General features: G+C 44.4%; 1 protein-coding gene across 4 annotated transcripts in view; it reads right to left on the minus strand.

Moving 5' to 3' along the window:
* bahcc1b (BAH domain and coiled-coil containing 1b) overlaps positions 1 to 13,039 on the minus strand; it is a 51,462-nt gene that overhangs the window by 31,563 nt on the left and 6,860 nt on the right. For all 4 annotated transcript variants that reach the window (XM_029833955.1, XM_011604286.2, XM_011604294.2 and 1 more), the window contains exon 2: positions 11,076 to 11,411. In XM_029833955.1, coding sequence (XP_029689815.1) covers positions 11,076 to 11,247 — 172 coding nt within the window. In that variant the 5' untranslated portion in view covers positions 11,248 to 11,411. The remainder of the gene's footprint in view (positions 1 to 11,075; positions 11,412 to 13,039) is intronic.

The raw sequence follows: 13,039 nt of genomic DNA on the forward strand, positions 1-13,039 counted from the left end.
GAATATCTAATTCCGATTGTGCCAGACGTGCAGCACCATGACTACACAGCCCAGGTTCACACCTTCATGACAGGTTTAATCAGAGCTGCATCAATCATGCTCCACGTTAGCAGTTAAAGCAATTAAACTATAAATGAAAATCATTGAAAGAGTTAAAAGGATTTTTCACATTTTTTGAAAGGTTGTAATGCTTTTCACGTGGCACATGATTACATGTGCTCTCCAAAGTTTTAAAAACATGAAAAGAAACCCTATAAAAAAGTAAATCTGTAGGAAGCAGATAAACATGTGTGTCAGCAGCTGTTGAAGAGAGCTTGAGGAAAACCAAAAGTCAAACAAAACTCTAGATAACTGGGCAGAGCTTCCCAGGGTCTCTCGCTGTCCTAAAATAAGAAAAGGAGAGGAGGAAGAGAGGAAGAGGAGGAGAAAAAAGCAAACAGGGGACTGGAAAAGAGAGACAGAGGGGTGGGGGGCTGATGGTGCTGATATAAGGAATGTCAATCAGAGAGCAGCAAAATAGATTGAGGGATAGTCTTCATTCAGTTTTGATTGGAGTCCTGCTGATCAATACACACACACACACACACACACACACACATGCATGTGAGCACGCACACAGACACACACACACGCTTGCATACACACACCTGGAAGGGTGATGAGTTATATTGAACTGCATTGGATTGAAGATCAATATTCTTTCGTGCTTCATTGTCACATTTGCCAATTAACAAAAGCTTCTGTCCACACACTGATATACTGAGCATACACACACACACACACACATACACACACAGAGTACACCCTCCGAGAGAGACAGTGTGTGTGTGTGTGTGTGTGTGTGTGTGTGTGTGTGTGTGTGTGTGTGTGTGTGTGTATGAATGTCAGAGGTTCTGACTCTCGTTAGCTTGGCTGTTACGCTTATTGCTGTACATTTGGCAACCTCCTGTCAGTCCAACCCTTTCAGAAGCCTCTAACCACCAAAGGCCCTGGCACTGAGCCTTCAGCCTCCCCTCTCTTTCTGTGTGTGTGTGTGTGTGTGTGTGTGTGTGTTGTGTGTGTGTGTGTGTGTGTGTGTGTTGCGTGTGTGTGTGTGCGTGTGTGTGTGCGTGTGTGTGTGTTAGAGGGCAGGAGTCAAGCCAGACCTCTCTGATCTGTTTTGACACCACAGAATTGGACGAGCGACAGGGCTACTCAAACAAGGCAGTTGTGGTGGGTGCTTAGTCTCCTGTACACAGACACACATGCGCACACGCACACATGCAAGACACATACACGCACACACACGCAAACACATGCAAGACACACACGTAGGTCCATAAAAGCATTATCACACTGGGGATGCAAACATTCAATGGGTGAGTAAGTGCCCAAGTGCTGCTTACAAAACAAATGTTCAGGGCAGCGAAGGAGTTCTTTTGCTCCGCTATAACCAGATAGCATTTTGTATCTGCTCGATCTTATTATTTATCAATTGACATATTAGAGAGAGCAGGGTGTGTGAGCAAGGCATGGCGTGTCGCCTGGGATGATCGGCGGTACTGAATCACATTAGGGTGGGGAACAGAGAGAGGAACGTGAAAGAGAAAGGGGGAGTAGGAGAGAAAGAGAGTAGAGGGGGAAAATGAGATGAAAGGGCTACAAATGAGAGATTTCCCTGTGAGGCGCATAAATCAACCGACTATGAACAGCACAGCTCAAAGCCCGACTCCCAGGCTGCGGACCGGAGCCTCCTCATCTACACACACTCTCGCTCTCTCTCTCTCTCACACACACACACATACCTCCGTGTCTCTACTACAGTCTGTCTGCACACACACACAAAACTGCTGTAGTTACATCCCATTCCCGCAGCAGCTTCACGCGTGCCATCAAAAACCAGTAAGGATGCTAAAAAGCCATATCATCTGCTGGCTCAGTGACTCCATGGAAATTACAGGCAAATAAAAACAGGAGGGATTAAAAGGACAGTGGAAGAAACATGCAACGTTACACCTTGTCTCAACCCAGCATGAAAAGCCACATAAAAACGCACTCCGCTCTTGTTTTCCATCGGCGAACACGGCCCACAAAAAGCACCGGCAAACTCCGATGGAAGAAAGGAAAACGTTGCTTTTGACCACAGAGTTTTTGGACGCCACACACCCACCCACCCACACCGGGAGGAAAAACCATATATGGTCAGAGAAAGCAGGAACACATGACAAATTTTCAAGAAGCAGGGAAGGTGGTGGTGGTGTGTGTGTGGAGGGGGGGGGGACAGGTTTTTCCATGTTTTATCAAAGAAATGGAATTTGGGGAATAGAGGTCACTTGAGTGCCTAAGTTAGAATGAGACACCAGAGCAACACGGGCCTACACACACACTAATCAAAAGCATATAGCCGCTCATGTTTTAGGAGAGCCTGCCGTGTGTTGGCTATAACTTTTGTGTAAGTGTGTGTGAGCCAGGTGGTACCTGCACACATGAACACGTACTTCACCCCCACAGCTGGTGCGGAAGCCATTCGGGCCAGTTGACATGCCGTTGCATATACTCCTCTGTTGTTCATTCAACTTACATACATCTCTCTCTAACACACACACATGCACACACATGCACACCATATGATGATGCACATACTTGAAGCAGAATGAGGTCAAGACACAAGGAAGTGTAAGAGAAACACATCATTTTTCTTTAGTTTTCATCACATAACTTGTGATTTTAATTAAAGTTATTAAATTAGTAAAGATGTTTTGTGAAGACAAAGTGACCAAATGCACATAATATTTTTAATTACAAATTAAAAGTATTAAAATAATTACTTTTAATTGGTTCTATCTATTATCGTAAATTGACTCATTACATTTTAACAAGGGCTAACTTTAGCAGTTAGTTACAACAAAATCAAAGGTCACACATTTATAACAGTTCAAAAGAAATGATCATACACAATATGGAGACAGGAAAATTTTCCTTTCAACCACATGGAAGTACAAAGGTGGGCCTTGACTTTTACTGGAGTAAAGTTACCGCAGCTCAAAACCATTATGTTAGTTTTTCCAGCGAGTTCGAAGATTGAGGTCTCAGATTTGCAGCAACGGTGCAGATTCAGCTAAAGTTAGCTCCAGCTTCGGTGGAAACAAACACACCTACGCAGCAGAAGCAAAGCAGCAGGGTGACATCTTCAAACCAGTAGACCCAGATTCATCAGACTTTCTGAAGTGTCCTTGAGTAAAACGAGTGCTGCCACAGTTGTAACTGATCTGTCTGCATCCAACAAAAGGTGAAGTTCCCCACAGGGATCAAATCTCACATTATTATTACGACATGAGGCTTATTACCCAACTAAAGCACTTCCTTCAGACTCCACAATGTGGAGAATCACAACTGTATCCCTGCAGCCAGATGTGTGTATGTGTTACTTTGTGAGCATGTGTGTGAGTGTGTGTAGAGCCACAATGCTGCAGAGTATCACCCTCCATCATCCTGAGCTGAGGGGTTGTGGTTCCTAGAGAAGCACTTTACTTAAATTAGACCCTCAACGGCTCGACATGCAGGTGTTAGCATGAGTGAACGTGCGTGTTGCCATCTGTACTGTGTGCGTGTGCATGTGTGAGAGAGAGAGACAGAAAAAGAAAAGGAAGAGCAGAGTGAGATCAGCAGACAGTGAATACAGGAGAGAAGCAACAAGGGATTGGCTGAGCAAAGGAGAGATAGAGAGATTGAGAGGAGTGGGAGATGAAGGGACAGAGACAGAATGAGAGAATGAGGGAGGTGAGACAGGAAGCAGGTGAGAATAACCCAGTCTGACCTTATATCAGCGGGTCTCGTCTTTCTTTACCTTCCCTCATTCCTGTCATATTTACACAGGAATAAAAGATTATTGGAAATAAAGAGAGGGAGGAAACGCTTAATAAACCAAAGGAATAATGAAAAAAAGATGCTTGTGGGGGTGCAAGAAAAATACATTTTTTATATATTTTAATATTTTCACTGTCTCTGTCTGCCAATTATTCCTTTAATTTTATAAATGTTAAAAAAGCAGCAGCCCAACGTACATACAACAGATGAGCTAAATTCTATATATATAAAATGTATATGTAAAATAATTATTTGGAAAATGGATTTATATCATATATGTAATTTGTTTACCTTATAATCAACTGCACTAAAATCAATTCTAGTTAAGGTGCATCATTTGAATTATGGAATAAGTGCTGAAGTAAATGAAGAGAAGGCAAACGCAATAGTGAGCTTTTTGATTAATCAAGAACCCCATGTTCAGAACACACACACACACGCACGGGTGCAGGAGTTAGTAAATATAAGCATTCGCTCTAACTCAAAAATACATTTTTACATTATGCGTATGTGCTTCCAAACATCACAAAAACACACATCAAAACAGGCAGGAAAAGACAGTAGGCTGTTATTATGGAGACAAAAGAGGCAAGAAGAAGAAAAGAGAAAAAGGAAAAGAGATGCCTTTACTCCAGCAGCTGGGTGTGTGTGTGTGTGTGTGTGTGTGTGTGTGTGTGTGTGTGTGTGTGTGTGTGTGTGTGTGGACAGACAGACAGACAGACAGAGAGAGAGAGACAGAGAGAGAGAGAGAGACAGAGAGAGAGAGAGAAATGCTTCTAATCAGACTGGATCCAAAATTTAGACAGGCACACACAGGGGCACAAGCAGTCCCAGTAGGATTAGAACCTCAGCACTCTGTGTGTGTGTGTGTGTGTGTGTGTGTGTGTGTGTGTGTGTGCGCTTGTCCCACGAGACTGATTAGCCATGAATGACTGATGACGGATCTTTGTTGTTGTTTTTTTTCCTTTTCTCTCTCTTGCTCTCTTTCCTTGTTTTCTCTCTTACTCCGCTCGGGCAAAGTATGGGAGGGGGTTCACACACACACACACACACACGCACACACACACACACACACACACACACACACACACACACACACACACACACACACACACACACACACACACACAGCTCCATGTGTATTCAATGAATGCTCCTGAATATACTCACTGCTTTCATGTGTGTGTCACTGTGTAACGATCCATGCTGTTACACACAGCTGCTTCTCCCCTTTTCTTACTCTCTTGCTCTGACTCTCAATCTCACACACTCACTGATCTGAATCTATTTCCTATTTAAGAGAACATTAACTGATTTCCACTGCTGAATCCCTGCAAAAGCAACAGTGGGACTCTGAAAAAGCCTGAAGATCTGCATGAGTCACAGGGCAGTGTGACCACTCAACCTTCTTTAACCTCACCTCCAGTTGAACCTACAGCCCCCTCCATCCATCTGAACCCCTGACAGCAAAACAAACTGCACATGGACCTGTCTGAATGGAGGCCATTACAATATGAATGAGCCATACAGAGCTGAAATGAATTGAACAGAGGGCTGAGATAGAACTGCGAGTAAAAAGGGCCTGACTGAGTCAGCTCCTGTGACCATGAGTCAGGCGTAAATACAACACCGCAATGACTAAACGCCGCTCCATCCCAGGTGACTGTTGCCGTTACAATGAGGGCCACCACTGTTTTCGTAACCCCACCATTTAAGGGGTGCAGACCTGTAAAGGTGGCGAGACTGTGACATCATGTCTCTAAGTGATGTCACCTCTCTGTCACAGGGAATTGCTTTGACCCCTATGAAGAAGCGTATAGCCATAAAAAAGGCAGAAATTATAGTGTCTGCAAGCACACATTTGTGCAGAAGGAAAGCATATACTGTTACAGTGATAAAATTATTTTTTTTCTATAACCAGTAGCATAAAAAGTTATCATTTCTGTGATAATATTACATCCCCTCACAATAAATCCCACTACAAGGTTAAGTCTGGTGTCACTGTGGCTCTGACTGCTTTGAAATCTAGTGTTTAATATTTGCAGCGATGTATTTTATGTTTAGATGTACACACACACACAGACACACACACCCTTCAACTCTCCTCCTGTTCAGAGTCAGAAGCTGTTTTAGCCTTGTGTTTTGCAGGCTGTTTAAAATATCATTTTTTTTCTTCTTTCTCTGACTTCAAAGGCGCCGCGCTGAGCTCTCGCTGCCTCTTGCCAAATCCTCCAATCGTTTCTGATTTAGTGAGCTGGCTATGGGCCGAGTATCACCGGGACAGGCCCGTTTACAACTGTCCGAGTGGTGGAGAAAGGGTGGGAGGTGAGAAGAGGAATATGTGTGCGTGTGCGTGTGTGTGTGTGTGTGTGCGCAGAGGAAAGAGACTGAAATTGAGACAGAAATAGGAGGAGCGGTGAGGGTAGCTGCTGGTCCGCTAACAATACAAGGATGCAATGGGTGTGTAGGGAGGTATACGGAGATGGGGCTGGGGTATGAGGGGCGGAGGGATCGATTGAAAAGACAGACTGAAGGAGGGAGAGAGAAGAGAGAGGAGCAGGGAGGTACATAAGGAGGAGAATGGACTGAAGTACCACTTGAAAAAAACAGAGAGGAGCAAGCACATAGCAAAGAGGAAGTGCAAAAGGAAAGCAGAAGGAGAGGAGGAAAGGGGAGGGTGAGCATGTGGTTGAAGAGGAACGAGGAAGATGGGCAGTGAGAAACAGAAGAAGAAGAAGATGAAGGAGAGGAGGGAGAGAGAGAGAGAGAGAGAGAGAGAGAGAGAGAGAGAGAGAGAGAGAGAGAGAGAAAACAAAGCACATGGACACAGGAAGTCTGGAGCTCTCATTCACATGCCAAGTCATCAGATGGTGTGTTTACACCCCGGAGATGTCGCAACCAAACGCACCCCAGCTCCCTTCAAATCACTGCTGCTGACAATAAGCAGCTGTTCACATGTTGGATGAGAGCTGGAGTTGTGACAAAAGTTTTCTGTCAGTGAAGCAAATGGGCACTTCGGCACAAACACACACACTTCAGTCAGACCCCAGAGCTTCGGCTAATGCATTCATCTTTTCTTTTCTTTTAATATTCCCGTTTGATGCGACCTTTTTGAATAGCGGGAAACCCGGTCACAGTTTCTCAGAGGTCAATGTGATTAGATACTGTGAAACGTCGAAGAATATATTTAAATGATGTGCCACAGTTTGCTTGAAATATCAAAGCATACACAAGAGTGTCATTTGTAATGGAAATGACTTTAATGACTTCACTTAATGACTTAATGATTCTATGCTGCTAATGCATCAAGAAATTTCAGTCAGATTCATTTAACTGATTTTTTAGACCTGCTGAATATTTTATTTATGCATATGTAAAATTAATGATTCGGGGGGTGTGTGTGTGTGTGTGTGTGTGTGTGTGTGTGTGTGTGTAATGGAGGGCGGATGAGATCCAAACAGACAGTAAATTCTCCAATGTGAATCATTTTCAGGTAAAATTTAGAACAATATACAATCACAAATTCACAGCAGACATATTGCCAACTGTCAGTTTCAATATGTCAATTTAAGAAAAGTTGTAGCTCATAACAGGGAGTGGAGCACGGGTGGAGCACAGGTTTCACTTACATGCTTAAGTAAAACCTAAACTAAAATGTCGGTTTTAGCTTGAAGCGTGAGTGCGTGTGCATGTGGGTCTGAGTGTTTTTTCTCGCTGAATTGAATTGACAGTACATTCTGGGAGTCCAGTCGCATCTCGGTTGGCTGCAGCCTCCACCAGCTGTCTCCTCCACACAGGGGGTCGTCTTGCACGCTGCACCGGGATATGCCCCCTTTGCCCTGGGTAGCACTGGTGATGTGAAGTGAGTAAGGGGGAAGGAAGGGGGTGGGGTGGGGTTATGTCTGCCTGTCTGAGGCTGATCCTCTGCTGAGTCATCTCACCCAGACAAGTGTCTCCTACTCTAAAGAGGCAGTAGAGATGGCGCGCTGAGGCGGCGACCAGTGGGTGCCGCCAGGCAGGGGTAATCGGACTGGATTATCAGCCAGGTGGAAATATCCTGTCTCTTCCTTTCTGCTCCTCCCTCTCTGAGCATCACATGCATCAGGGACACGCTCACATCAGGCTTTTATTTTGCACCACAATTAAATCTTATGCATGCAGACACATTCAACTTGCACAAACACACACCCCCCCGGGTTTTTCGTGTGTGTGTGTGTGTGTGTGTGTGTGTGCATGGAGGTGTGCATAGTAGGGGCTACAGACATGTGCCTCATTCTGACAATCAAAGCCAAACCTGAAAAACCTCTGAGAGCTCAGCACAACGATGACTCAGCAGAGCTGCAGCGAGCGTGCACACACACACACGCACGTACGCACACACCTCTATGCACCTTTATGACAAAGACATGCAAAATAGACCAGGTGGGACAGGAAGAAAGGCAAGGAAATTACACAGAGACTGAAAAGGGAGAGTTTGTCTGGACTACGTAAACATTTTCTAGCTGTCTTTTTCAAAACACAATCCAGCAGTTCAAGAGAAAACCCCTTGAAGCGCTGCATGCGGGTGTGTGTACAGCTGTGTGTATGTGATCACATATAACACCAATATCGGCCCTTTTTGTCTGTATTACTAGGTCACACGCACACACACACGTAAACAAAAACTGTGTGCTGTCTGGGAAGTAACACACCTGTTCAATGACAACTCTGCCACGCCCTCCATAATGTTGAACACCTGTGCTACTGCAGGCTAACCCTATCAGCGCACACAGACACACAGACACTCACACAGTTTCACAACCACGGAGTGCCGAGGGGGCTAACATCACAGAAGAAGGGGGGAAAAAAGCGAGGGAGCCTATAATGAAAGGAGAGCAGTGAGACAGGGAGGGGAAAGACAGCGAGACAGAGAGAGAGAGACAAAGACGTTCCCACTGCTGCTATCAGTAATCTAAACGCCTGTGTAATGTCATTGTGGGGTTTTATCAAATGGGGGCTGCATCTTATGGCGTCGGTATGCAACTGCCATTCCATCACCTGTCAAGCGCAACATATTCAAGCAGAAACCACGCTGATCTAAATAAGAGGTTTCGGCAAACTGATGGATTGCAGGTTTCTGCGATATTAAGAATTGAGGAATGTGAGTTATTTTTTTTTTTTTAAATCTGATTTTTTCCCCTGCAAGCAATGGGCTCATTTTGGTATAAAAATAATGTCTGTCTATTTTCACAGCTCAGAATCTCACACACACACACACACACACACACACACACACACACACACACACCATCATACCTACCCTCCTACCCCAGTTTGGCCAACCCCACATCATATCTACCCCCCGTGATGATGCCTAGGGCCAGGCATACAGCTTTCTGAATCTCTAAAGGGGCAAGCACAAAGGTAACCCCCCCATCCCAACCTCCCAGCAAACACACAAATACAAGCACCCCCAACCCCCATCCCAAAACAACAACCCCCTATACCCATCATGTCAGTCAAAACCCCATCAGGGACATGCATGGAGAGTCTGGATATCTTGAATCTCAATACAGTGTCATGCACCTTGAAACCCAGTGAGAGGCCCTCTTGAATATATTTCAATAGCATTATCACAATGCATTACTGTGCTCCTTTTTCCTTTCAACATTAGAGAATCATCTTTGGAATAAATTGGACCAGAATACACGTCACTGAGCAGCAATATCAGTTAAAGAGTAGACTAATCTTTGGAGATGGTTGTGCAAGTCAGATGTGTGTTTGTCAAAGCAATCCCAGCGTCAGTCACATGATTTCTGGTTTAATGTTTTTTCAATTGTTCAAAAGTACACACACGCACACGCGCGCGCACACACACACACACACCTATATATATAAGTTTGTTTTTAAATAGTGGTTGCATGAAGATTAATCATGAAAGTTCATCAAGTGCATCATACATGTAATGCTGCAGGTTTTTGCATTGCTGTTAGTAGTGTAATTAATTAAAGCATTTAATTAGTGTGAAACCAATTGATTAAATAGAATTCGTGTCTCAATAATCTATTGTTAATTACAGAAAAATCAACTAAGAATAATGTAATCTCTATCTCTCTATTATATATATATAGATTTATATATTAAAGGATTTATGCAGTGAACTGTTCGAATGCGTCAGTGTGTGTAAAACTAATGAATATGCAGATACGCGGGGTCCTACATGCAGCACATATCATTTATGGACACGAGAGTCAGCATCTATTTATTCTAACCAGTATAGACACGATGTCGAGCCCTGACTCGCCGTCTCTCTCTCCTTCTCTCTATGTCTCTCTCTCTTTCTCTCTATGTCTCTCTCTCTTTCTCTCTCTACACACGCGCGCCCGAGCTCCTTTTTGAGACAGGATACCAAAGCTACTTGTTAAATCTAGTGCATGCACTGTCAACTCATTCGCACCCCGGCACGTCCCGCGCTCAATTTAGGAAATAGATTTTCTGGTATTATCTGCACCTTTATGAGCGAGAGCTTCCCACCGCCTTCACCCCCACTCTGTGGCCGGTACGAACCAGCATGTGTCACGGGAAGCACCATCCCCAAACCTGCACCCTGTAGAGCCACAGGACCTTACGTACATACGAGATCAGATAACAGCTTTATTGTTGTTTAAATGGAAAAATAAAAGGAGGAGAATTAGACAGTTCTAATTAATTACACCAATTGACATTGATTAGTACTTTGCTAATTGATGTAACCATTTAAGTCTATGACAAGATTATGCTGCTGGAAACGCGCCATAATCCCTGCGTGATAAAAGCGAATAATCCCAGAATATTTATGAAAATCACCAGGGGATCGGAGGCAGGATGTGGCGTAAATGTAAAGTTAATCTAATTTGCCCCTTGAGTTTCTGTAAGGGGGGAATTTTTCCACTGAGCCACATTTGCTTTAATGTGACGCTGCCGTATGGAAAATTAGTACATACGCTCGTTGAGAGTAACTGAGAATAAACAGTTAATTCAATTAAGTAAAACATAAAACTCGTTGTGCGTGCAATTTTGTTCATTTACAAATGTCCGCAAAAATCCAAAGTATTTCCCATCCCCAGAACCGCGGTCAATTCGAGTCCGCCCCAAACAGCTTCCCAAGTTTGCAATATGGAGAACATATGCGCGACGCAAAGTGAGTAGCTGACTTTTTTAAACACACGCGTGTCATTTATAAACATGAAAAGAGCCGCATTTCAACTGACCTGAGTGCGGACCCATGGAGAGGTGGGACGAGTAGTATTTCCCCGGCTGGAAGTGAGCGGGATGTTGCACGGAGCCGTGTCCGCTTGGCGCCATCCGAGAAGCGGCGCCGTGAACCAGCGCGCTCCGCTCAGTCAGGAGGTGGTGCGGAGGAGCGAAATCTCGGCTTTCCATCCCGGCGAGAAGAACCGATAAATCCCAAATCCAAAGTAAAATCCGGAGGCACCGAAGGGTCTAAAACACCCAGATGCGAATAATCCCTTTTATGAACTTCGGGTTCCCCTCGCATTGAGCGGAGTTTTGGCTTTACGGGGAAGAAACTGAGTCCCCGTCATGTCCTACAAAAGAGAGAGCAAGAGACGCGTCAAAGCGCTGACAATAATGAGCCGAGCGGGGCTGAATGGGAGGCTGAACACAGAGACAGTCGCTGTTCATTTACAAACAACAGTATTTTTTCAGAATTCATCTTTGACCGAGCGCGTTGACGCACTATATTCGCTTTGTCCTCGCGTTTCATTTCAGAGTGCAGCGTTTTCGGCCCAGGGAGGAATGTGAAGGCTGTTCCTACTATATTAAGGTTTCTAAAGCGAGTTTGTGTGGATTTAAGATTTGCTGCACTACGCCGTTGGCCCTAAAAGAGGACCCGCCACCCCGTCCCCACCCCACCCTGGGACCAAACACGATGCTAATACGAGCTTACTTTATCGGTGAGCAGAATGGAAGAGAAGAGGGTGTGATTTGGCTCCAGCCGACTGCTGCATATATGCAGTACAGGAGTTCAGAGACGTAAAGGGCTGTTCTGGTCATAAACAACCAGCTTGAGTCTAAACTGCAGCAGTTGTTCCACAACCCCGAGACCCTTAAAAAAACACCAGCGTTTCATTTTTGATTAATGATTCCTCTTTGAACGAATTAAGTTCGTTTTCTCGTTGAAACGGGCTCCGCCGCAACGTCTACATTTACCACCTGTTTTTGTCAATACAGAATTTTCTGATTTTTTTTTTCCTAAAGGTATTGATACGTTGAAAAAATCCAGGTAAGTGTCGACACATTCTTGCAGTTGTGTTCGACAATCTTTATAAATCAAATCTGACTTCACTGTATACTTAAATGCAACTTCACATTTCGGTGTTTGTTTTGAAATAGCCTATATATACACCGTATTGGTTTGGTGCCCTAATAATGAAAATGGCGACGAAATTGCCATTTCTAGTAGCCCTGTGGCCCTTTGCCTCTTGGCACTGGCAAACGCGCACGTCTCTGCTCCATAAACTGAAACGTATCGGTATGTTGGAAACACTGTAATCACAAACACAAATCAAATCACCTTTATGCCCCACTGAGTAAGAATGAGGTAATAAACAGTGAAATAGACTGGGAAATCATAACCTTCACATGTATGCCTTATAGCCGAGGTCATTTACTTAAATAGGGCTCAATGTGACGCTCAGATAGGGAGAACCGGGTCCTGTGCTCCTGAGAAAGCCCTCAGCAAGTCCATCTACCAGGTCTTTCAATGCATGGCACGTTCATCTGGCGCTGTGTAGAAGCTGATAGCACCTCCCAGGAATCAACGATAAAGGAACAAAGAAAATATCAAATGTTCTGCCGGACCACGGGGCTGTAAAATGTATGGAAGTACACAGGTCGCATGCATTTGGATATCCACGACGCTTTGACGCACACGCGTATGCTCAAGGTCGAGAACTTTTAGGGGGGGACCTGTGTCTATATGTGGAATCTGGTCGATTAGCGATTAGAAAGTTTGGAACCTTAAACTTTAACTTCAGATATGTTACCCCTTCTGACTGTGAGAACCCCAGAATTCTATCTGATAAGAAAAAACAAGCAAGAAAAAATAAATAAAAGCGAGAGTGCGCCATTAAGGCAAAATGGACTCTCCTGTCCCCCAGGCTGAGAAACAATGGCCCTCCTCTACGGGACATCAATCATCAGCCACTCTCGC

This window comes from Takifugu rubripes, chromosome 1, assembly GCF_901000725.2.
Source record: "Takifugu rubripes chromosome 1, fTakRub1.2, whole genome shotgun sequence".
NCBI classification, from domain to species: domain Eukaryota; kingdom Metazoa; phylum Chordata; class Actinopteri; order Tetraodontiformes; family Tetraodontidae; genus Takifugu; species Takifugu rubripes.